The sequence below is a fragment of the Cannabis sativa genome, chromosome 4, assembly GCF_029168945.1.
Source record: "Cannabis sativa cultivar Pink pepper isolate KNU-18-1 chromosome 4, ASM2916894v1, whole genome shotgun sequence".
NCBI classification, from domain to species: Eukaryota; Viridiplantae; Streptophyta; class Magnoliopsida; order Rosales; family Cannabaceae; genus Cannabis; species Cannabis sativa.
Window position 1 is genome coordinate 77,888,829 of NC_083604.1, and position 26,621 is coordinate 77,915,449.

At 32.9% G+C, this 26,621-nt stretch overlaps 5 protein-coding genes across 5 annotated transcripts; 4 read left to right on the forward strand and 1 right to left on the reverse strand.

The window, feature by feature from the left end:
* The first annotated feature begins 256 nt into the window (after positions 1-256).
* On the forward strand, positions 257-3,350 carry LOC115715037 (purple acid phosphatase 5-like). Its single transcript, XM_030643825.2, has 7 exons — positions 257-758; positions 851-962; positions 1,090-1,316; positions 1,396-1,534; positions 1,622-1,842; positions 1,943-2,064; positions 2,986-3,350. Exons 1-7 carry the CDS (start codon positions 354-356, stop codon positions 3,185-3,187), a joined length of 1,428 nt encoding a protein of 475 aa, XP_030499685.2. The 5' UTR covers positions 257-353; the 3' UTR covers positions 3,188-3,350.
* A 9,972-nt stretch (positions 3,351-13,322) lies between these two features.
* On the forward strand, positions 13,323-17,982 carry LOC115715183 (aldehyde dehydrogenase family 3 member F1). The gene is made up of 10 exons (XM_030644013.2): positions 13,323-13,595; positions 13,679-13,747; positions 14,292-14,388; positions 14,480-14,686; positions 14,801-14,925; positions 16,046-16,150; positions 16,242-16,414; positions 16,740-16,830; positions 16,951-17,100; positions 17,541-17,982. The coding sequence occupies exons 1-10, from the start codon at positions 13,416-13,418 to the stop codon at positions 17,775-17,777; spliced, it is 1,434 nt and encodes a 477-aa protein (XP_030499873.2). The 5' UTR covers positions 13,323-13,415; the 3' UTR covers positions 17,778-17,982.
* A 1,120-nt stretch (positions 17,983-19,102) lies between these two features.
* Positions 19,103-19,710, forward strand: LOC115714332 (uncharacterized). The gene has a single exon (XM_030642998.2). It carries the CDS (start codon positions 19,103-19,105, stop codon positions 19,595-19,597), a length of 495 nt encoding a protein of 164 aa, XP_030498858.2. The 3' UTR covers positions 19,598-19,710.
* Positions 19,711-19,740: 30 nt separating this feature from the next.
* Positions 19,741-21,298, forward strand: LOC115714333 (glutaredoxin-C3). Its single transcript, XM_030642999.2, has 4 exons — positions 19,741-20,042; positions 20,633-20,706; positions 20,806-20,904; positions 20,989-21,298. Exons 1-4 carry the CDS (start codon positions 19,888-19,890, stop codon positions 21,042-21,044), a joined length of 384 nt encoding a protein of 127 aa, XP_030498859.1. The 5' UTR covers positions 19,741-19,887; the 3' UTR covers positions 21,045-21,298.
* A 214-nt stretch (positions 21,299-21,512) lies between these two features.
* Positions 21,513-25,558, reverse strand: LOC115714334 (probable methyltransferase PMT27). The gene is made up of 8 exons (XM_030643000.2): positions 24,119-25,558; positions 23,730-23,879; positions 23,349-23,619; positions 23,155-23,265; positions 22,892-23,066; positions 22,530-22,802; positions 22,222-22,416; positions 21,513-22,134 (listed from the first exon to the last, which is right to left on the reverse strand). The coding sequence occupies exons 1-8, from the start codon at positions 25,268-25,270 to the stop codon at positions 21,918-21,920; spliced, it is 2,544 nt and encodes an 847-aa protein (XP_030498860.1). The 5' UTR covers positions 25,271-25,558; the 3' UTR covers positions 21,513-21,917.
* Between the last annotated feature and the right edge of the window lie 1,063 nt (positions 25,559-26,621).

Sequence of the window (26,621 nt, forward strand, 5' to 3'; positions counted from 1 at the left end):
TACAGAAAAAAATATCATCCTTTTTCAAAAAAAAAAAAAAAAATATATCATCATAGAAAGATTTTTTAAAGAATGTAACGGTTTAAATAATATTGCGACTTTACAAGATATTTTTTTATCAAAAATGTATTAGTTACATGAAATCCCATATATATCTTTTCCTTTTAAAATTTAAAATTTAGTAACAATAATAAAAAAAATATCCATCTCTTAACAACAGAATAAATAATTTTTACATTTAAATTAAAATTCGTATACTACTCAGAATAGTATTAGGATTCATTATTTACACTATAAATAAACAGAGTTATTCATTCTTATTTGCAAAACAGAAAAGAACCAATAGGATCAAAATGTGTTGTTCATTTTCAATTTCAATGTGGTCAACAAGAATAGTAATAGTTTTGTTTGTTTTTGTTGTTAGTAGTAATTTTTGTAATGGAGGATACACAGGTGTTTATGTGAGAAACCCCTTACCCTCCATGGATATGCCACTAGAAACTTTGCCTCCTCCTTCTGGGTTCAATGCACCAGAACAGGTTCATATAACACAAGGAGATCAACAAGGGAGGAGTGTCATCATTTCATGGGTCACACCATTAAGAGGTTACCCTTATGTTAAGTATTGGGAACAAGGTCACCACCACAATGATCACAATCACAATCACAAGCACATGGCTCGTGCCATTACCACTTCTTACACTTATTACAATTACACTTCTGGCTTCATTCACCATGCTACCATTAAAAGATTGAAGGTAATTGATTACTAGTTATATTAATCTCAACTAACTCAAATTAATTTTAATTATTACTTACTAAATTAATGGTGTATTTTTGTTTTTGGCAGTATGACACTCTCTACAGTTATGAGCTAGGATATGGCTCTGTCACTCGTCGTTTCTCCTTCAAAACTCCTCCTCCACTAGGCCCTGACGTTCCATACACATTTGGGGTTATTGGTTAGAATCTATGAAAAGATATTAACATTCAATATTTGAAGAATAATATGTGTACACACTTAGATGTGACAACATATGGTATTGAATTTTGAGTGATGATGTTGTTTTCTTTTTTTTGTGTACTTAGGTGATTTGGGACAAACATATGACTCCAACCAAACATTGGAACACTATGTGTCAAACCCCAAAGGACAAACAATGTTGTTCGTTGGAGATCTTTCGTACGCAGACCATTATGAGTTTCATGACAACAGGAGGTGGGATACATGGGCTCGATTCGTCGAAAAGAGTACTGCTTATCAGCCATGGATTTGGACAGCAGGAAACCATGAACTCGATTTGGCATCTGAGATTGTAAGCATAAAATGCCAAACTCATCATACTCTCTTTGGCTCAATTATTGGTTTTAATAAGGTTGTCTTGTTGTTTTTAGGGAGAAAATGTGCCTTTTAAGCCATACATGCATAGGTATCATGTACCTCATAAGGCTGCAGAGAGTACTTCCCCACTTTGGTATTCAATTAAGCGTGCATCGGCACACATAATTGTCCTCTCTTCTTACTCTGCCTATGGTATGCATATCAACTCTCAAAACTACCATTTTATTACTTTTTTCATAAGAGATTGGTTGGTAATTTTGTGTTGTGTTTTTTGTTAAGGCAAATATACTCTACAATACAATTGGCTTGAGAAAGAGTTTCAAAAGGTTGACAGATCAGTGACTCCATGGCTTATTGTTTTGGTTCATTCTCCTTGGTACAACAGCAACACTTATCATTACATGGAAGGAGAAAGCATGAGAGTTATGTTTGAACCTTGGTTTGTTCAAAACAAAGTCGACATTGTCTTTGCTGGTCATGTTCACTCCTATGAGCGTTCTGTAACTTACTCAACTCAACTCAATTCAACTCTCTCTTTTTCACTTATCATTTTTGTTAGTAATTTTACCAATTTCTAATGAAACATATGTTACATTTTAGGAGAGAATATCAAACATTCAGTACAACATAGTTAATGGACTTAGTACCCCAGTTAAGGATCCTTCTGCACCAATTTACATAACTATTGGCGACGGTGGGAATATTGAAGGCGCTGCAAGCAAGTAAGATTTTTGCAAACATTTGAAATCTTTTTTTGGCTTGTATAGGCGCAGATTGGATAAGGTCACATGCCTGCAAGACATATAACTCTAATACTATGTTGAGAATCTTTTCCCATTTATTTCATGTGGGGCAAGGGGTGTACGTCGGTCGGTTTAGTCGGGTTATAGCATATTTTTATCAACCCAATATAAATATCGGGTTGCAAATATTTAACCATAACCCGCCCAATCAAAAATTAGAGAAAGTTCAACCCGCCCAATGATTTCGTCGGTTTGGTCGGGTTAACCCGTCCAAACCGTTCTTCACTTTTTTTTTATAATTATTATTGTTAGTTTCTACTATTCAAATAATTAGATTTTTTAAAAAATAAAAATATATTATTTATATTTCAAGTTAAAAAATACTATAGTTTAAATTAATTTTAAAAACCTTAATATAAGATAAATATAATTGAGTAAACATAAAATAATTGAATAAAAAAAGTAATAAAATATGGTAGAGATTTTAAACTTTAACTTCAATATCCAAATACAATAAAAACTATTAACTATAAAGTCTAAGTTTAAGTTAAACACTAAAATGTTTAAACTTTAAATACAAAATAGTTTAACTAATAAATGTAATTTATGTGATATAATATATAACTTTTATAAAAAAAAAATATATAAATCGGTTTAATTCGGTTTATTCGGGTTAATTGGGCGGTTTAGAATAATTTGTAAACCACCCAATATATTCATTGGGCGGTTTGCATTTTTATTGTATTATTTCGGGTTGTATTTTTTATCGGTTTATTCGGTTTGGTTTGGGCGGTTTATTCGGGTTGGGCGGTTTGTAAATTTTATTGAACACCCTATCCGACAATATGAGAAATTAAGTCTATTTTATTATGTCTAACATACATCATTTGTTGTGTGCAGTTTTACTGAGCCACAACCAAGTTACTCAGCATACAGAGAAGCAAGCTTTGGGCATGCCATTCTTGACATAAAAAATAGAACACATGCTTACTATACATGGCATCGAAACCAAGATAGTGAGGCAGTTGCTGCTGATTCTCTATGGATATATAACAGACACTATTTTCCAGTGGAGGAGAACACAACTTCTACTATGGTTTAGGTTTATTGTTTAGGTCTTGTCTTTCTTTTTAAGATAACTATTATTTAGATTTTAAGATAAACTTAGATGGTAATATTAAGTAGTACTATTTTTCTTTATCCTATTTTTTTATTTAATTCTTATTATAATTATTAATTTGTTATTAAATGTCATCAAAATTCATCGGCTCAACCTGTGTTAATATTGTAACATAAAGATCATCATTATTATTGATTGGTCTCTTTTCTTAAATTTCATCCGCATCTTAAACAAGCTCAACTATAAAGCAACCAAATTAGGCCCAACTTAGTGAGTAACGTTAGTGTATAAGAGCATCAACATTCTTTAAGAATGTAAACACTTTATACATTATTTATACATTATTTAAAAATATAATATAATATGAAACTATGCAAAGACAATGGAGATTGGATTTGGGCAAATTTCAAGTATGAACACATCCCAATCTTTTGTTTTGTATGTGGTTTAATTGGCCACGCAGAATGACTTTGTCCCTGAAGGTTTGATGAAGATTTCGATCCATTAGTCAAGCCTTATGGAAACGGTATGCGTGCTCAAACAAGGAGAAAGAACTACTTGATAGGAGCTCAATGGCTTCAGACCGGTTCTGAACAGCAAGAAATGGTCGACGGCAATGGTGATGAACGGCAATCTGGTGTGAACATGGCTGATCCGACTGGGGCAAAAATCATGGAGATTGATTCTATCAATCAGGGAGGAGAGATTACGACCATGATTGCAGGAAAAAATAAGGGTGTTATTGTTGGTAGTAATGGCCATAAAGAAGACGATTCTGAAGGAGAAAAAGGTGGCAAGAATGATGGGAATGTGGCTGATTGTGATGATGAGCTGTTAATTTTATTAGACATCAAAAGGAGACGTAGGGACATGGTACAAGGCTCACGTGACTCAGAGATAGTTGAGAGTAAGTTGGGCCAAGATAATGTGGGCAGAAGTGGATCAAAAAACGATTTGAAGGTGGGCCTTGCCTCTCAGGCCCACCAGACATCATGAGTATTCTTTCTTGGAATTGCCATGGGCTTGGGAACCCATGGACCCAACAATTCATAAAAGATCTTGTGATCCAAAAGAAACCCAATTACTTGTTTTTATGTGAGACTTTGTCAAAGAAGGAAGCTGTTGAAAAGCTGCGTGTGGCTATTGGTTTTGATGGTGCAATTTCAGTTGATGCTAGAGGTAAAAGTGGGGGAGTTGCTTTACTTTGGCGAGTTGAGGAGGAAGTTACAGTTATGGAATTTGGTGGAGATTACATTGACGTGCGCATTACCGATAGTGATGTTGGAGATCGGCGGTTGACGGGCTTGTATGGTGAACCAAATCGAAGCTTGCGCAAGAGGACATGGGAGTTGTTAAAGACGCTTCGGGATAAGTCAAGGCTTCCTTGGTGTGTTATTGGGGACCTTAATAATGTAACTTCTCAAGAGGACAAACGAGGAGGTAATCCTTATCCAAACTGGTTAATTGATGGTTTTAATGATGCTTTGGTTGAATGTGGTCTTTGTGATATGGATCTTTATGGCTATGCGTATACATGGGAAAGACATCGTGGCACAGACGATTGGGTTGAGGTGCGTATTGATAGAGCTTTGGCAAGTCAATCTTGGTTGGATTTATTTCCCACGGCTAAGTTGTATAATTTGGAAGCAACCATTTCGGACCATTGTCCTCTTCACCTTGCAACTCGTAATGCGATGACGGTGGCTTTCAATCGCAAGTTCAGGTTTGAAAACTCATGGCTCAAAGAACCTCTTTGTTTTAAGATTATTGAAGAAAGTTGGTCTCTTTTACCGAATCTTGATGTGTTGGAAAAAATTAAAAATTGTGGCGACTCACTTCTTGTTTGGGGAAAGGATTATACCGGCAATTTTTCAAACCGTATCAAGGAATGCAAGCAGAATATAAAAAGATGGAAGAAGGGTAGAGATATGGCTTCGGTGGAGCAGTTTAAAGAAGCAGTGTCTCAACTCAACAATGTTCTCCTTCAAAAGGAAATTTTTTGGAAATAAAGGAGAAAACAACTTTGGCTCCGGGAGGGTGATAGTAATTCGAAATATTTCCACGCTACTGCTACTGCTAGGAGGCGTAGAAATTCAATCCAAAAAATGAAGAACTCGGCTGGTTGTTGGCTTGACTGGCAGAATGGCCTTGATACTCTTGTAAGTGATTATTTTTCACATCTTTTTGCACCTACTGCTGTTGACTTTGCTGAGATCTTGCATTGTACACCTGCCACGGTTACTATTGCTCAGAATGAAATGTTAGTTGAACCGGTTTTGGATGATGAAGTTCGTCGCGCCCTCTTTCAAATGCATCCTGATAAATCCCCGGGACCTGATGGGATGACCCCTGGGTTCTATCAAAAATGCTGGAGTACTGTTGGTGGTGATGTTATTAAGTTAGTGAAAGATTTCTTTATTGAAGGCTCTTTCCCTAACGAGGTAAATCATACTAATATTGTACTTATCCCTAAGAAGAAGCAACCTGAGGTGATGACTGATGTTCGGCCAATATCTTTGTGTAATGTCCTGTATAAAAGAATTTCTAAGGTGTTGGCGAATAGATTAAAAGGGATTCTGCCTTTGGTAATTTCTGATACGCAGAGCGCGTTTCTCCCTGGGCGGTTGATTTCAGATAATATCATGGTTTCATTTGAGATAATGCATTATCTGAAGCGAAAAAGAAGAGGGAAAGAAGGTTACATGGCCCTTAAACTGGATATGAGCAAGGCTTATGATTGTGTTGAGTGGAAATTTATTGAAAACTTGTTGCTTCATATGGGCTTCTGTAGTCGGTTTGTGGCTCTTGTCATGAGATGTGTCTCTACTGTGTCATATCATGTGATTCATGGCGGACATTCTATTGGACCTATCACACTTGGTAGGGGTTTGCGTCAGGGAGATCCATTGTCACCTTATTTGTTTTTGATTTGTGCTGAAGGTCTGACGGCTCTCTTGAAAAATTATGAGAGGCTTCAACTTATCACTGGTTGTAGAGTGGTTCGTGGGGCTCCTGCGGTTTCTCATATGCTGTTTGCTGATGACAGCTATGTTTATTGTAAGGCTAATACTCGAGAAGCTCAACATGTGATTCGTCTTCTCAATGCTTATGAGCTCGCTTCTGGTCAAAAAATCAATTTTGAGAAGTCTTCAGTGTTTTTCAGTAGGAATACGGCGGTGGATGTCAAGGATAGGCTTTGTAGTCTGATGAGATTGAATGAGGCTAGTGCAGATAGTTTTTATCTTGGCCTTCCTTGTATCATGGGAAGAAACAAGAATGCTATTCTTGGTTTTTTGAAGGAAAAGATGAAAAAGAAGATTTTCAGTTGGGAAAACAAATTTCTCTCCAAAGCGGGAAAAGAGGTGTTGATTAAATATGTGGCTCAGGCTCTTCCAAGCTATGCTATGAGTGTGTTTCTCTTAACCAAAGAAATTTGCTCTAGTCTAGAAGGTTTAATGGCTAAATTTTGGTGGAATACTCAAGCTAATTCTTCTCATAAAGGGATTAGTTGGGTTAGTTGGAAGAAGTTATGTCAACACAAACATGTTGGGGGTTTGGGATTTAGAGACCTTAGAAAGTATAATCTTTCTTTTTTGGGTAAACAAGGGTGGAGATTACTCACAAAGGAAGACTCACTTGTTGGAAGGATTTATAAGGCTAGATACTACCCGAGAGGGTCTTACCTCAATGCTGAACTAGGACAAAATCCTAGTTTTATTTGGCGCAGTATTTGGGAGGCTCAATCCCTTGTACGGCAGGGTGCTAGAAGGTCTATTGGAGATGGCTCCTCTGTGAGTGTATTACATGATCTATGGCTGCCTCATGATAGTTGGCCTTATGTTCTCACGGTCAACCAAGGTCTCAAAGGCACTTTGGTTTCCAACCTGATGTTGATGGAAGAGAAAGGGTGGGATGCTGAGATCATTGAAGATATGTTTGAAGCTCGAGATGCTCAGCTGATTCTGAGTATACAGCTGAGTGATTCAACAACAGTGGACTCGTGGCATTGGATGATGGAACAATCGGGGTTTTATACTGTCAAAAGTGCCTATAATTATCTTCGATCTTCTAGCGGCAATTGGCTACATTTTGATGATGATAGTTACTGGAAAAGGCTTTGGAAAATTGATGCTCCTTCGAAGGTTCTTCATTTCTTGTGGAAGGCTTGTTCGGGTTCTCTACCAACGAAAGTTCAACTTAGCACTAAGCATGTGAATGTCGATCTTATTTGCCCTCTTTGTAATGTCTTTTATGAGACGATTTTCCATGTGCTTGTTGGTTGTCGGTTTGCCCAAGCTTGTTGGCACCTCTCGGCCACTGCTGCTGCTACTGGTGTGGACGATTTCAGCAGCTGGTTTTTCAGCATTTTGGACAGCAAGCAACCGGAGGTTATCGTAGATGCAGCAATGATCTCTTGGAGTATATGGAAGACTAGAAATGAAGTCTTCTGGCAGAACAAAAACTGTACAGCATTGGGAGTAGTTCAGTCGGCTAGGAAGGCTCTTGATCAATGGCGCGTTGCAAACAAGAACACATCAGCTACATTTGCTACTGGTGTACTTTCTAACAGCAACATTTGGTGCAAACCATTGGGTGGAAAGATCAAGGTAAATGTTGACGGTGCTATCTTTGAAACTCAACGAATGTTCGGTTTTGGTTGTGTAGCGCGTAATCATATGGGTCAGCTTTTAGAAGCAATCTCAGATTAAAGAATTGGAGTGGTGCTGCCCGAAATTGCAGAAGTTGTTGGAATGAAAGAAGCACTAAGCTGGATTAAGAGGAAAGGATGGGAGGATGTGTTCATAGAGACGGATTCGCTAATGGTTGTTCAAGCAATAAACAGCTCTGTCCATATGCCTTCTAACTTTGGCTTATTGGTGGAGGATTGTCGCTTGATTTTGTCCTCTTTAAAGAATGTTTTTATTTCCTTTGTGTATCGATCTGCTAACAAGGCTGCCCATTCTCTTGCGCGGGCGTCTTGTTCTTTGTCAGGTTGTTTCTTTAACGAGCGGAATGCTCCTATCTTTCTAAAGAACATTGTAATGGCTGAAGCTATTCCTTAATAAAATTATTTTCAAAAAAAAAAATATAATATTTTATTTTATCTCTCTTTCACATCATTTTTGACACTCTTACTTCTACAAACACTTCAATGTATAACACTCTTTAAAAGGGAAATTTGATTTTTCATATTTATGTATACTTAATATTTTATTCCTAAACTGATACATGTCACCATTGATAATATATGACCACTTTATCTAAAACCCAAAAATACCCATCAAATTTCCCATACTTTTTTTTAGTGCAAAAACATAAAAAAAAAAAAAAAAATTGGTAGTCCAATAAGGTCCAATGGTCACCTGATATTACTTTTGTATGTACAAAAACATAAAAAAAAAATGGTAGCAGATGGGTGGTCCGATCGGTGGTCCAATGGGTCCGATGGGTGGCCCGATCGGTGGTCCGATGGGTGGCCCAATGGGTGGCCCGATGGGTGGTCCGATGGGTGGTCCGATGGTGTAAATGGGGGTGATGTAAATGGAGGTATTTTAGGGATATCATAAAAGTTGTCATATCCTACAAATATTAGTTATTATTTATTTTTTTAACCAAATGTAAGCATAAAAAATCAAATTTCCCTCTTTAAAATAACACTCTTTAAAAATGCTATAATTATGATCTCACACATTATTATTTAATATATATTCTAATTTTTAGCTACAATAACTTTTTAGCTTCAATTTTTTATTAAAAAAAATAAACAGCATCCATGCAAATTTTTAGAATGATATCATTTTCTCTCCAATGGTATAACATCTCAATATTTTGTCACATAATATGTCCACCTCACCAAGCATATTTTAAAATTTTACCATTGAATATGCTCTAATAGTACTTGTAAAATCAGTCTTGAGATTGGGTGTGCCATAGGAAAATAAAAAGGATTTTTACAAAAATATTAGATTTTGGGCAAAAGTTTATAATTTTACTATCACACGAATTTTTTTACAAAAATACTATCTTTTTATACAACAACCAAACAGAACAATTAAAACAACAATAGAACAACTAAAAATAATTGTGGAACAACAATGAAAACTTAACACAGTTTACAGTATAAAACTTACACAGTATTTTTGAAAAAAATTCTACTCACAGTAAAAAAGTTAGAAGTTACAGTATGTGGTGTAAAAATTCCAAAATAAAAATTATTAGACTCTTTATTTAAAAAGTGTGTAGTATTTTTGAAAATTATTGAAAAATATGTATTTTTAAAGATAAACTATTTTTTTTTTGTCCCTGAGCTAAGTTGATCCCAGGTGTGAGCCTAATTCGCCTTAATCCAAGTCTGACCCTGAGTACTTGCAATAATTATTCATTTGAGGCTTGAATTAATTTATAGTTGGATGTTGCAAAAATTATATAGGTATATGCAATCGTTTTTATAGTTTAATTCAGTAAGACCGATATCGTTCCACAAAGACTGATTATCAAGTACTAATAGCTTATTTTATTTTCTATTTGACAATCAAAATTGAAATTGTTGAAAATAATGAATGACAAATTTTAATGAAAAACAAGAACAATAAATTTAATTCAAATATATAAACAAGAAATTAGAAATTTTTATATTCTCTGCTATCCACTTTATTATTTATTAATGCAATTAAAAATATAATTTTCCTCACTAAATGAAAGACATACAAACATTCGGGTAAAGAAATATATAAAACTCGACCTAATGTAAATTCTTTATATTTTTATTAGGGGTGTTCATCCGATCCAATTCGCACTAAGTGCGGATTTCATATTTTGGATCCAATCCGATCCGCATAACAGTTTAAATCCAATCCAATCCAATCCGCAATAGTGCGGATTGAATCGATTACTTTGGATCGGTTATTTTTTTTAATAATAAATTATTTAATATTTCATAGAAAAAAAATTAAAAAAAAACTATTTTTTAATCTCTAATAATAATTTATTTCTATTTCCATTTATATATAAATCAAACCAATATATATGTACTTATCTTTAAATTTACACTAAAATATATATGTATTCATTACTAAAATAAATAAATTAGTATATATATATATCGAAATTTATGTATATGTGTCTATGTAAATAAAAATAATTTTTCTAGTATTTTTTATTATAAAACAAATAAAATACACCAACTCAATATATTACTAAAAAAGATTAAGAAATTAAAAATTTATGTATTTTTTTTAATATTACTAGAAAATTAATATATATTATATATTATAATTTTTTAAAAATATATATAATTAAGTGCTCATTGGATTGGATCGGTTACTTTTTGAGGTCAAACAACATCCAATCCGCACAAGTGCGGATTTTAGATTTTTCAATCCAATCCAATCCACGCAAGTGCGGATATCCGTATTTTGCGGATTAAATTGGATTGGATCGTGCGAATTGGATTGGATCGGATACTTAGTGAACACCCCTAAGATTCTATGGGAAATTTAATAATAGGAAACAATGAACTCAACCATAAATTACATAGACTAATTTGATAATCTCGTCCAAAACTAAAATCTATGTCTATTCAATTTTAGCATATTCAAATCTCACTTCTCAGATTTTGATTCAAATTAATAAATAGCATGTAAGAGATGCGCAGTCAATCACATACACAATAAACACAAATTAAATAGATATTCGGTGTAGAAGAAATAAAAAACTTGCATTAATTCATAATAAAGCTTCGAGAGATTCAATTAAAAATCCTAAACAAAAATTAGTTCATAATCACAATAAAAACATCCATGATATCTCTAAAAGACATATTAAAACCAAAAATTAATAGAGGAGAGAAAGAAGAAAAACTAGATTAGAGTTGTCTTGCTCTAATCTTTATCTCCAATCCTCTCCTTCTTTTCTCTATGTTCTCTATCGTTAATTGCTTCAAAAACCCTCTCAAACTCAACCTAAGTAACTTTAAAGTTGTAATTAAAGGCCCAATACACCAATTGCTTGTTGTCCATGTATTTTTCTGCTTCGATATTTTTTAGTAAAATATGTATAACTTTTACATACAAACTTTAAATGAATTGATTTAAGATGGGTTTGAAAGCTGAGAAAGGGATCTAAAACTTGTATGTTTTAAATTTTTCCAGAATCTAATCAAAACATGGTTGAATTTAATCTTGAAGTTTTAACTTTATTTTTTTTGCAAAATTTTCCTACCATAATAACAAATTAATAGTGGCTCAGCAAAATGAATAAAAAAAACCAAAATATAAGAAAATAAACTTAAAAGACTCTAAACTAACATTAATTCAAAAGATTAATGATGAAAAAATACCCTATTTTATCGAGTTATCACTTATCATTCGACGGTAGATTTCTCAAATTTCTTTCCCTTATCATTATTCGTTGACATTGGAAGTGTTTCATGCCCTCATGGGCAGGCAACTAGTTAATATCAAAATACTAGTAATAAATTTGGGCTATTTATGATTTTTCTCTCAAAATGTGACTTATGTATTATTGTGCCCTTGAATTTTATAGCAGTTAAAAATAGTCCTTGAATTATTCATAGTGTTGTAAATTGATCCTTCTGTTAAATTTTATTACATGTGACAAATAAAATAATGACATGATTGATTAGCCAGTTATCATGTTAGTGCTGCGTGTATAATTTAAAATTAAAAAAAAATAAAAAAATATGTATTCTTTAAAAGATTATTAAACTAAAAAGTAATTAATAATTAAAAAAAAATTAAATTATTTTTTAAAATTAATTACACACGTGGTGTTGACGTAACAATTGTCTAAATAACTATATCATCATTTTGTTTGCTACGTATGACAAAACTTGATAGAATGACCTATTTACAATACTATGAATAGTTCAAGACCATTTTTAAATGACTGAAAAATTCAAGATATACAATAATGCATACTTACATAAGTCATAATTTGGAGAACAAAAATCTTAAATAGCCATAAATTGTTTACACTAAAATTTCACACACACTAATCATATTTACTTTAGACGAATTCTACTAAAATAAAATAACTTACCACCACACATATATGTATGTGTAATGTTGTCAATATTTCACTTTCTTGTTGATACTCTCAATTATATTTTTAAAGATTCGTGCACTTGTGAGTTTATTTTTAGTACCAACAGTAAATAGGATCTTGATAAAATAAGATCCAACATATACCAGCCACTAAGTTGTGGACGCCACCATCTTCTTTGAGAGAGAGAGAGAGATATGGGATTTTTTTTTGAGAGATCGTGGTTTTATGGTTATATCCAACCATCGTGGCCAAGATTTGGTCGTTCGCCTAGGCCGAGAGAGAGAAACAAAGAGAGAGAGGGAGGTGTCGAAGAGAAAGTGTGAGTTAAGGATAGAGATCGTAATTTTATGATCATATTCGATCACCGTAGTTAGGATTTAACCATGCGCCTGGTCTTTTGTTTGAATCGAGAGAGAGTGGGAGGTGGATGACATAGAAGAAATGAGCTACGGTTTTTTAAATTATAAATATTTATTTTTGTAATTTTATTATTTATTTTTTAAAATTATTTTAATTTTAAAATGATGTAGACCACTTAAATTTTACAACGTATAATTTTGTTTACACATCAGCAATATATGTTAGTATTTAACAATATTATTTTAACGGAAGTGAAAATAACATAGTAAAAGTGAAGTTTGTACACAAATTATTTAGTTGAAATAATTTTATATTCAATATCCTAAAATTATATATACAAAAAGTCTTTACACACTCAATTGTCGCAAGGAAGACATGAATGGTTGATTTAGTCAATTGATTTCTCTATATTGTAAACCTCTCATTTTATTGTGAGTGTATTTGACTTATAAAAAGTTTTACTAAACAAACTGTTAAAATAAAAATTTCTATTCATTTAACAAATTTGAAATTATCATATCTATTGTGAGACCTATAAATGGTATTTATTGCCAGAATTGATAACAAACTTAACACCATTCATCTACTAAATTAAGTCTCTGTACACATTAAATGCAAAACCAAAAATAATGTTGTTGTAAGATGAATTGGTTGAGTTATTTAATGCTTGTCAGTTGTCATTATAATGGATGAGATTAGGTATTAAAATTTAACAAAAATCCAACCTCTCAGTCTCACCATTACTCCCAAGAAAAAAAAAGTATTGGAAAAAGGATAGTCGTCAATGGAAATAATTTTGGGAGAAGTAAGGGAGAGTTTCAAAAGTGGCAAAACTCGAAGTTTAGAATGGAGAAAAAAACAACTCATAGCACTCATTGATCTTATCCAAGATAATGAAGAAAAGCTCTCTAAAGCTCTCTTTCATGATCTTGGTAAACACCCTGCTGAAGCTTACAGAGATGAGGTAACTATATATGATATAAAAATACTTTGATTAATTAATTAATTAATTTCTAATAAAATAAAAATGTTTTTTTTTTTTGTTAGATTGGGGTAGTGTTGAAATCTGCAGACTATACTTTGAGCAACGTAGAGAAATGGGTTGCTCCTAAAAAGGTACTCACTTTCTTACTACGAGAATTTTACATTGTTAATGTGTGAAAAAAATAATAATATATAACACTATCTGAACTTTTTATTGTCAATTAGTTTTGAGATGAAACTCTATCCACCTTATCTCAAATTCTAATACTATCAGAATTTTTATTGAAATTTTAATTTTTTCAAAAGGTCAATTAGTATTTTTTTTTTTTTAAATTTAAGAACTTTTACATGTTATGTCCCTAAATTATGTTGTAATGGTTAAATTTTTTTCTTTAAGCAATTGAGATTGTTGAATTTAAAGATTTTTTTTTAATTTTACTAACACAAGTACAAGACAGTTTGAGAGGTAGAATTTAGTGTTTAGAAAATTTTTACATTAGATATTGGTTAGTAAAATTAAACAGAATTGATTGAAATACTTTGAAATCAACCATCTCAATAATTTGAGGATAAAAAATCATAATTAATCTGTTGAATATGCCAATGAATCTTTTTTTTGGTTTTAGTAGTGAAATTAAGGTATATTGTTGACTTTGGGCATTTTGTATTGTAACAGTGTCCAATCCCACTGGTTTTTTTCCCTGCAAAAGGAGAATTGCAGCCTGAACCACTTGGCGTTATTCTAATATTTTCTTGTTGGAACTTTCCTATATGTATGTGAGTCCATTATATGTATAAATTTATTTTTCTTAAGATAGAGAATTGAGCATAATATGAATATACATGTTTGTTCGTACAAAATAGCTTTGGCATTGGACCCATTGATTGGAGCAATATCAGCAGGAAATGCAGTGGTTCTTAAGCCATCAGATCAAGCCCCAGCTTGCTCTTCTGTTCTTGCTAATCTTATCCCTCTTTACATGGATTCCAAAGCTATTCAAGTCATTGAGGGAGGACCTCAAATCTGTGAAAAAATCCTACTTCACAAGTGGGATAAGATCTTTTTTACTGGTATTAAAAGATTTCTTCTTTTTCTTTTCTATTAATTAATTAGTTAATTAATGTGATTTTAAAGTATACTAGAAATGAATTTATTTTGAAATGTATTATTGTCTACTTTACAAGGGAGTGCACAAATTGGACGCATAGTAATGACTGCTGCTGCTAAGCATTTAACACCTGTTACTTTGGAGCTTGGAGGAAAATGTCCCACCATACTAGATTCCCTTTCAACAACTTCAGATTTAAAGGTTTGTTTCTTTATATTTATTTACATAAATAAATTCAGTTTTTATAAGGACCAATAATATATGAGATGAGATACAATACACAATTTGTTAATTTGGTTACCTATATAAAATAAAATGGTATTTTTTTTAAAAAAAAATTGAAACTTTTTTGTATATCAAAGAGTCTAATTAGAGCAATTACATTTCTTTACTCTATTCTTTAAAATATTACAAAAATCTTACTTTTTATATTTTACCTTACACATTTACATTACTCCATATATCCGTTTTTCTATATTTTTTTATATCATTTAAAAATTATTTATTTTAATATATTTTATTCATTTTTTAAAAATAAATAAATAAATAAATATAATAATATTACACACATACATTCTTAAAAAATTTGAAAAAATAATATAATATTTATGATTCAATAAATAATCCTTCTTTATAAGCACTATTCATAAATTAAATTTTTGAGCTATAATATATCATTTGATGCAACACTATTTTTACCTCTTAGCTAATCCCTTTTTTTTTACCTATTAACCATTTTAACTACTTTAAGTGTTGATTCTAAACGTAGCCTTGACCCGCGTTTATTTAGGGTGGGCTTAATAGGGAAGAAAGCCTACTTTCTTTAGGCATCTTTCTCTATTAACTCAAGGTTCAAATTCAAATCCTTCATAACTTTACTTTAAGACCTTTAAATCTCGAGGACGAGTAACAACACAGGTCTAATAAATATTATAGCCTTTATATTAATTGACATGCCCTTTTAAAATCTAAATTATTTGAATACCCAAAGCGAAAATTATATAAGCTATACTCTAAGGATGCTTGCCATGAGATCTTTTCCTATATTGGCAGTAAAAAAGTAATGCTTGCGACTAAAACTAGTTACATGAAGCAAATTAGGCATAAAATCTAAATAGGCTCATATTTTGTTTTAATGAAAGACACACAAATAATATATACATAAATTACACATATATCTATGACAAAATATTTGAAGCAATTATTCTTATTTAAGGTAACATGAATGATACACACAAATTGAGAAATGACAATATGGTTAATTTTGAATTCATCATGTTGTAATATTTATATATATACATGAATTTTGTTTTCCATAAAGGTTGCAGTGAAAAGAATAGCTGGAGCAAAATGGGGGCCTTGTAGTGGACAAGCATGTATAGCAGTTGATTATCTTCTGGTCGAGGCAAACTTTGCTCCAACTGTGGTAACATATTAATTAATTTTCTCATTTTAATTAACTATTTTTGGCTTTATATGCATAAGAAATTTTTGATAATTTATTGTATGTATTTTAGATTGAAATGTTAAAGAAAACTATCAAGAGATTTTATGGTGAGAAACCAATAGAGTCAAAGAGCCTAGCCAGAATAGTAAATCAACGCCATTTTGAGAGACTAACAGGCTTTCTCAAGGACCCTCTTGTTGCAGCTTCAATTATACATGGTGGCTCTTTCGATGAAGATAACTTGTAAGTCTCTTTATTAATTCTTTTCCAAATTTTATTACATTATCTATATACAAATAATGAAGATATCATGTTCACCTAAACTTTAGTAGATAAATGTGATTGGTTTATAAAAGTGACATTTTTTTGGTACGTAGTATCTTCAAAGAAGACAATTTCTTTTCTCTTTTAATCACGTGAGGTTAGCTCAAGTAGCCAGAGAAAGTATTGGGGTGTATGTGTGGGGAGTCCGAGATCATCGAACCCCAAATTGTACAATATATTGTATGTACATAGACGCTTCAACTAAAAAAAAAACCAATTTTCTCTTCTTTGAATTAAATTTCAGGATGATTGAGCCAACCATGTTGTTAGATCCTCCTCTTGACGCTGCCATCATGAATGAAGAGATATTTGGTCCATTTCTTCCTATTATCACTGTGAGGACTAAAAAAATTCAATATAAGTTTCACAAAATACTTTTCTTAAGAAAATAACATAAAAGTAGTATATTTTTTTTACCAATTATTCTAACAAAAAAATGTATTTTTTTTGTACAGTTGAATAAGATTGAAGAAAGTATAGAGTTCATAAAGTCGAGGCCAAAACCTCTAACTATCTATGCATTCACCAAAGATGAAAAATTCAAGAGAAGGATTTTATCAGAAACATCTTCTGGAACTGTCATGTTCAACGATGTTTTGATTCAAGTACTATACATTACCTTCTTCAATATTCTACTTTAAAATATATAGAGTAATTTACGACATAAATACTTAAGTTTAATTATTGGCTGCATATAAATACATAAGTTTAAATTTTAACGGTTAGGTATTCTAAAAATATAATTTAACTATTATTATAGTCAAAAATTAAAACTTAAGTATTTATTTGCAATCAGAAGTTAAATTTAAGTATTTATCCCATAAATTATTTAAATATACATATACTTATTGTCTAAGAATATATAGGAAAATTGTCTAAGAATCTATATGACGATATATAGATTGTGTTTATAACATAAATTCCATTTATTTTTCAGAAAATTTCAAATAATTTACGTTGTTAAAAATAGAGTTTTAATTTATTTATTGTTTTAATGTGAATCAAGTTGTTTTAATTTGTTGTTGGTAATTAATTATGTGTGCAGTTTTTATGTGATACGCTGCCGTTTGGTGGTGTGGATCAGAGTGGTTTTGGAAGGTATCATGGGAAGTATTCATTTGACACATTCAGCCATGAAAAGGCCATCATGCAAGGAAGTTTCTTGATTGAGATTGAGCCAAGGTATCCACCATGGACTGATTTTAAGATGAAGTTTATCAGACTTGCTTACAGGCTTAATTACTTTGGCATTCTCCTGCTTCTACTTGGTCTCAAAAAATAGATACAACAATATTAATCAACATACAATAACTTTATTTTGCTTATATATCCATCATCAGTATGAGGAGGTTTATTTCTGAGACTAAATAAAACCCAAAACAACTGACTTTACTTCATAATATGTATTGTTTGGATATATATTCAGTTTTGATCAAGTAGTCTAAGTTCTCATCATGGCTTAAATAAAAAAGACTATTTAAAACAAATATGTGAGACAGGATGTGTTTGAATTTGTAATCCAAACTTAATTTTTGAATTTGTTAAAAAAAAAATTTAAAAGTAATTAATGTTACATATTTTAGTCCAAACCAAAGAATATAATCTAGATAGTACATCAAGAGTATCAACATGTTGCTAATACACATATCTTTCAATGTCAAGTAATAGAATTCATTTTCACTATTTGAAGAAAGTGTGAAGACTTATCAATTTATGAGATTGTAAAGTCTCCTATGCGAATTAAAGGGGATAAAGGATTATAATTAAGTTTTCATGTTTTTCTGTTTAACACAATAAAATACAACAAAAATTATAGTTTTATTAATATTGAATATTTTTGGTGCAACGAAAAATCATTGGGTTTATAAAGTTACAACTCAAAACTTTGGGTGTTCGCAAATATTTCTCAATATTTTTATTTAATAATTTATCAAATATAAGAATTGACGTACCTTATAGTTTTTGAGGAAAATTAATTAGAGTGTTTTCAAATTCTAACTCACATTAAATAATCCATAAAGAAATTCCAATTGCATAATATTAAAAAGGGATAATTGCGGCAAAAGTCTCCAAAAACTATTAATCTCCTATCACAATCTTTTAGTTAATTTTTGTGCTTAAATTAAAATACAAGTTAAAATATTTTTTTTTATTTTTTTCATGGCGATATTCGTTATAGTTACAACTTCATTCTTGTAAATTTTTGAAAAATTTCGAATAGTTTACAAAAAATTTATTTTCAATACTGTAAGTTATTTAAAATTTTTCAAAAATTTATAAAAATAATATTACAACTATAATAAATATCATTGTGAAAAAAATATTCTAATATAAAATTTTAAAGTAAAAATTGATTAAAAAATTATAATATGAGATTCTTATTAGAATTCCTTTTAATTATAATAGATAGCAGTAGTATTATGAGCATAGTTATAAATCATATTCATGGGAGACTCAATATTTTCTTTTTTTATACATAAAATCTAATATTTAATTACATACATATTAAAATATAGACGAATAAGAGTCGGCCACCTGTGTATTTAAAATCTAAAAACTCGAACATTGCCTTAAGTTGAGCCGCTTTCCATCTAAATCCTCCTACCAATGCAGCCAAGCCGTTCGTGTATGGAAAGTTTCGTACACCATAATCCTCTGCATCGCGTCCTAGCGTACACAACACCGCTAGCCAATCACAGTAAAGAGAAACCGGAGATAATCAGAGCCCAAACGGGCTCGGCCATGAGATTGGGAGTTGTTGGAGCATCAACTTACAAAACCATCGTCTCTTTGACGCAATCTCACCAAACCCGATTCCTTACGATTCCCACACAGAAGGAATCCATGGCGGACGATTCGATCAAAAAATCCGCCAAACAGCTCCAATCAGAGCCCCCAGTCGTCGCCGGTAAAGATGGAGGCGAGCCTCTCGCTACCGGATCGGAAAAACCTCCGCCGCCTCCTCCGCCGGAAAAGCCTTTGCCTGGGGATTGTTGCGGAAGCGGCTGCGTTCGATGCGTATGGGATATTTATTACGATGAACTTGAGGATTATAACAAGCTTTACAAAACGGATTCGAGCCTTAATTCGAAGCCTTCGTGAGAAGAAATCAAGATTGTTTTGGTTTTTTTACTTTGAAATTTGTTAAATTAATGTTTTAATTTGTGTAAAGATTGAATTTGAATATCAATAAAAATTTCTAAATTTTCTGCGAACCACTGATTTCAATTTCCCAATCTTCGAATTCGATTGGGCCTGTAGTTTCCGAAAGCCCGTTAACTTCTTATTGGGCCTATAGGCCCAGGCGATCTCTGCTTAGTTATGGCGGAAACCGAAATTCAGTATTCGGAGAGTAGAGAAGAAGACGAGTTCTGTGCTGTGGTGGAGAAGATATGGGTTGTTTTCAGGTATGTTGGGTTATTTTCCTGGTTTTGGTGCTGTTTGGAGACTCGCCCAAGGGAATCAAAGCTTCCAATTCAGCTTCGGCGTTGGTCCAAAACATTATCTACTCCAACAAAATTGCCTTCTTTTCCAAATCATATTGTCCGTACGTAATACAATCTCTTTTATTTATTGGATTTTGTGCCTTATTAGTATGTGATTCTAGTTTAAGGGTTCATGGTTTGATGTAGCTTCGTGATCATGCTTTGTTAGTCTCCAGTTTTTTGAGGGAAAGAAAGGAAAAGAAACTGTCTGCAGCTTAATATGCTCTGATCTAATGCTGAGATACATACATGAGGCCTTATGGTTAAAGGGTTTAAGAAAAGTACTCTATAATATAATCTAATATGTTTTGACTAATGATGAAAACTCAGTACATGGTTTGAGCTATTGGTAAGTTACAATGAGGCTCTGATTTTGTCCATACATGAGGCTCTGATTTTGTTTTATTGTGTGTAAGTTAGTTTCTTATGATTGAGTTGATAGTTGTGTTGGCATTTTGGACACCATCAATCCTTACATTAATATGATATTGTCTGCTTTAGACATAAATAGTCATTAATTTGTTTTTGGAGTCTACCCAAAAGGTCTTTTACTAATACTAATGGAGATATTGCTCATATTTGTATAGCCATGACCTTTTCCATTTCTAACTAATCCCCGTTTGTAACCATTTGTGGAACTTGTTTTCTGCAGATACTGCATGCGTGCTAAGCGAATGTTAAGTGAACTAGATCAAGAACCTTTTATTGTTGAGCTTGATCTTCGAGGTATGTATTCGCTAATCAAACCTCTCATTCTTGTAGCTGCCTATACTATGCTTATGTAAAACTGTTTTTATGATGGCTATGAATCGTGGGCTTTTGTAGAGGATGGTGGTCGAATTCAGAATGTTCTTATAGATTTAGTTGGCCGAAACACTGTTCCACAGATATTCGTGAATGGAAAACATATTGGTGGCTCCGATGGTTAGCATTTAGTCATATGATTTCATCTCTCCCTGTACCCAATGATTGGCATTTTATAATGTTTATGGCTGCTTATGTTTTCAGATCTCAGAGCTTCCATTTCGAGTGGTCAACTACAAAAACTTCTTAGTACCGGTTGAGATATTGGGACATTGAGAGACTGCTTTTAAGAACTCTACATGGGTTTATAGTTCATAATGGTTCTATGTCATTGTGCCAATGCTAATGTCTATGTGGAGAATTTACTTAAAAATATTTATAATAGTTTAAAGAACATAAATCAAATTCTTATGACATGCAAATAATGAAATTGTAATTTCTTTGCTTGAGTGTGTATGAACGAATTGCTTATCTCTATCTGGTTGTAATCAATTTGAGTTGTCTTTTTACTTCCCCTCCTGTCATCAGTTTATCTGGTATGTTTACTTGAATTTTATTAACTTTATACTCTTCACAGCTACTTTTTTATACTTTTGAAGCAATAGTTTTTTCTTTAGCTCCCTCTATAGGGATATTGGGAGGCACATTTCTTGTGCTTTATTTATGTCGAGATTCATTTTCTCGTTTGTATTAGAAATCTGTTCAAAGGAATAATAATAGGCCAGAAAGGGGAAAAACAATATGTCTCAACTCTTTAAATGTTCATATTTAAGTTAACATTTACTTATCCATACAAAAATCTCCCTTCAAGGACAATGTCCTTTATCAAAAGCAGTAGAGAAACATACATTATAATGGTATAATAACTTTCATTAGCTCTATTTTCAAGACCATGCACTTTGACTTCAATTTGATTTTGTATAGGCATTCTTTTTTTCTCACTGTTTGTTTTCTAAGAACTTAAGCACTGAACAGATACAACAGGTACATCTATCTTGCCTAATTGCAGCAAATTCTATAGCTATTAAAAAACAGATAACAAGCTGCAAATGGGTAGCCCAAATGTCAGGTGGCCGACGAATCAGTCGCCCTGCAGCAGATGATAAGAAGAAAACACCCTTTTGTCCAGGAAATCAGGAAGACATAGCATATGTCTTTGGTCGCCAATCCCCTTTCTGTGCACTAAGAATTCCTTCCTGATTCTTGGAAAAGGTTAAACGAACCTCCCAATGCAGAGATTTCAACAAGTTCTCAACTTCTCCTATTGCACGGGACTCATCCCGGACAATCAATTTGCCTCCCGGTCTAACAATCCTATCAACCTCTGCCAGCACCGGACCAAGTTTGCACCTGCATCAAAAATCCAGGCAACATTTAATGTATATATAAATATCTATATACCTTTGTGAAAGATTAGTATCATTATGTTCTTAATACCTCTTTGTTAACTTTGAGAAAAGATGATCTGCGTGAAGAAGATCATATGTTCTAGGGTATGTACTGAAGGATTCACACCAATCATGGTATATTCCGAAAAGACCTCGTTCATAGATTATTGGAAGTGTATCTGGAGAATCCACATTCACCACATTCATCACCCAAATTTTAACGTCCTTCATAGCTGCTGCAAACCTGAATTTTTGACCAGCAGTTATCCTAACTAGCTTACCATATAGAAATATATTATGAAGAGAAGAACATGAATAGATTGCATCAAATCATATCATATTATTAGTTATTCGTACCCTCCATAAACAGCCCTCATGTCCATCACATTCCTCACATTAGACCAACTGATGCCTAATCTGCTCATATAAGAATTATTCACGACACGTTTCCAATGCTCGTAATCAGCAGCAAAATCTTGAGACGATGGCTTCCCATAGATCCCCATTTGGGAGTCATTAAGCCAATATGGTGGTGTCTGCAGTCGGCGTGGCCAGTTCTCAGGCCATTGAGTTCCTCTCTCGGCCACATCAACTGGGACTCTGTGCATGCATGTCTGTAAAGGTACGTACCTAAAAAAGATGAACAATATACACAAATAATTAGCCTACATATTGTCATTAGATTGGCTCTGAATGAATAATACAAATTACTTAGTTACCAGGCAGCATTTGCATCATCGTCATCCTTACACATCGAAGGCTGCTTATGCTTTCTTCTATCATAACATTCATTGGATGTGGGCTTGCGGTAGATGGCAGCACCGATCGAATTCAGCTTGTCCTTCTTGATGGTCACAAGCTCCCAACACATAGAGGCCGTCAGTGAAGACATTGCTATATTAACATAAGTGCATCAAAACTGTTATAAAGTTTAAACCACTCTGCTATGAATTATAGTCAGCTAATAATATAGCATGTTTACCTTTCCAGATTTCTACATCTTCTTCAAGCTTCTGATACACTGGTGTGGCTGACCAGACAAAGTATCCCCCGGGTCTCAAAACACGGTTCAATTCCAAAAGAAGCGTACCTCCTATAATATAGCAGTTAAACATGTAGTGGATTAATATGTTGGTAATTTTGTTGCAAAAACAAATGAATCTGGAAAGTGATCACCTTCAGCGTGCCAGGGGACTCTGCAACGAGCGCAGTGAACAAGATCGAAAACCCTGCTGGGGAATGGGAGCCTCTGAGAACCCATGACAGCCGAAATTGCAGGTATTCCTCTTTCGAGGGCGAACTGAACTTGAGCTTCGTGTTCATCTTTTGGAGCAAAAGACATGGCGAGAACATCTCTGTCAAATAGAAACCCCCCAAAGCTGGCTACTCCACAACCTACGTCCAATACCACCCTAGTGCGCTTTCCCCATGCAATATCTTTTACTGCCTGCATTTTCATTAATATTAAACCATCAACACACCAACAAAATAGTAACAACACCACAACACAACTAAGAAAATCAATGTAAGACCAATTAAGTAGAGGGATCAAATCACCTGTTGAAGAAAATCAATGTAATGTAGGGCTCCATGTATGAACTGGGTGCCACCACCAGGAAAGGTCAAGAATTCTCCTGTCACCTTCACCCAATTTTGGTGCCCTTTCACTTCTGCCAGCAACGTGTGTGGTACGTTATGGTACCATATCTGCATGCATGCATGCTCACATTATATAACTCAACACAAATTCAAATATGTATATAAAGGTTTCAAATTTAGTAGTAATTGAAGAATAATCGTTTCCTCTTTTATACTTGTGTTATATTATTATTGTTGTATGTTTAAAACATGAAAGTGTGGTAGAGAAAGCAGAGAATAGGTTGTCAGCAATGAGATGAGTAGTTCATGTATCTTATACATATATGGTAAGATGATATGAGTATTACCTTGTCTCTGCTTGTTGGCCATTCGATGGGTCTCTTGTAACCCTCCGGGACAGGAACGAGACACATCGGACCTTCCTCAGGGCAATGCCTCTCACGGTGCTCGAAATGCCTGGTCGAACGCAGTTTCTTAACCGCTTTCTCGTTATCCAAACAAGGTATATAATCAGCTCCTGCAGTTACGTTACAAAGTTGCCACGTGTAACCATACATCTCATCAGGACCGTCCGATTCATCCTTCCTCCTCTCCTTCTCATTCTCCGACTGAGCCGCCTGAGTAGACCACGACTTCTTCGACTCCTTAGATTCCTTAGGAATCCCTGAACTGTCCCCACCCGGAAAAGACTCCACAGTTCCAGAATTCGACCCACCATTATCATCATGCTTCTGAGTTTGTTGTTGTTGTTGTTGTTGTTGTTGTTGTTGTTGTTGTACTACTACATCTTGGTTGGTCACGTCACTAAATTCTTGCTCTGTTGATGGATCGTCGTTTTTCTCAGTATTTGTCGTTTTGGGGTCGTTTTGTGTTGTTGTAGTAGCAGTATTATTATTCTCAATCTGAGGCTCTGTTTCAATGTTCTCTACATTGCTCTGTTGCTCTTGTTGTTGTTGGGTTTGTTGTCGTTTTTCTTCTTCAACATTATTGTTATTGTCGTTGGACTCGTCCTCTTGTCGTTGCTCTCTATTCTTTTCTTGATCTAATTCTTCTACTTTCGAATTAGTAACATTGTTGTTGGGTTCAGTCAAAGTCAAATGTGTTATTTCTGCAGATACCTTAGTTGTCGTTTGCTGATCTGGTTTAGGTAGATCGTCGTTTTTAATAGCCTCATAAGGAAGATCACCAGGATTATCTTCAAACGACGTCGTAGTAGCAGTAGTAGTAATAGTTTCTGGCTTGTTCACTGATTGAACTTCTTCTGTATTAAGATTCGATTCGGGTTTAGATTGAACTTCTTCGGAATCAGAGTTGGAATTCGATTCGGAATCAGTGGTGGCGGTGCGAGTGGTGGCTTGTGGTGGAATAACAGAATTAGAAGTGAGAATCCAAACGCCTAGAAAACAGAGTCCTACGAAGACCACCATTGTTATGGTGGAGGCGTAAGAGGACGATGATGATGACCTCTTGTTACTACGTGATTTGCTCTGTAATGGCATTGTTGTTATTAGTAATTTCAATGCATGTAATGAAAAAAACAGAGTTTTGGTGATGATGATTGTGATTATGTGAAATTGATTGGAAAATATAAAGAGAAGATTATGGGAAATGTTTGTGGATGAAGATGAATGGGGACAAATTCAAGGTGGAATGTTACATGATCCAATGGAGTCGGATTAGGGAATTTGTTCCAAAATTATTATACACACACGAGACGAGACCATATTTCTCTTTCTTTTCTTTTGGTTTAAAAATTGACAGATATTTACGTATGTAATATAAAACGATAAGATTATATACCTAATTAACAACTAAAATTATTAAATTTATAATTGTTTTTTTTACGTAAGTTATAATAATGTATTGTTGATTACAGTTAGGGTTATTAATTAGTTAGTTTTTTTTTTTTTTTGGATCCGTGCATTATTTACATAATCTTGAGTTTTAGGGAAATTTTATGGTACACCTGTAAAAATAAGTGTACTGATACACTATTTTTTAATATTTTTTTTTGAAAAATTTATAATAATTTAACAAACAAGAACCAGGTTTACACCGTTTGTTATACAATGTGTCTTTTTATATAATTATACGCATATGAAATAGATTGTTTAAACCATATTTTTTCTATTGTAAATAATATTATACCGATTTTTTAAAATCTACTTTGAAAATAATTATAATATATGCTATCATATAAACAAAAAATTAAAATTATAACTCTTCAAATATAAAAAATATACATTTATTTTTGAGTACATTGAACACCTTTTATTATATGAGCATTGCTATTAGACACGTTAAGGTGTTTAATATTAATTATACTAATGTGGTACGTTGTAATTAGTTAATTGTTTTCTATAATCAAAATATAGAGGACTTAATAATTGTACTAATAAGAGTATAACACCTCTTGTTAGGTTGTACTTTAACATCTCTCTTTTATCATTTATAATATATCATGAACTTCCTTGAACATTTGCTTTGTTTATACGTAAATCCACTAGTAATAATATTATTATATACATTAGTAATCAAACTGTTGAAATACAAAGAAGGTTGAAAATGTTGTTAATTTGTCATAATAAAGAAATAAATGGTCAAAAACGATTGAGCCCGATGTCGTTTTTTGACGTTCTTGTCGTTTTACTATTGAAGTCGTTCTTTAAGTTTAGTGTCGTTTCTAAGAAAAGTTATTTTATTTATTAGTAGAGAGAGAGAGGAGAAGATTGATAGGTTTGAGTAATTAAGTAGGAGGGTAGGAAAAACATATATGCTTTTGGTATTGATTGAAATTTGATGTGATGACAAAAACAAAACACAACACAAAAGAACAAAGAAGAGTAAATA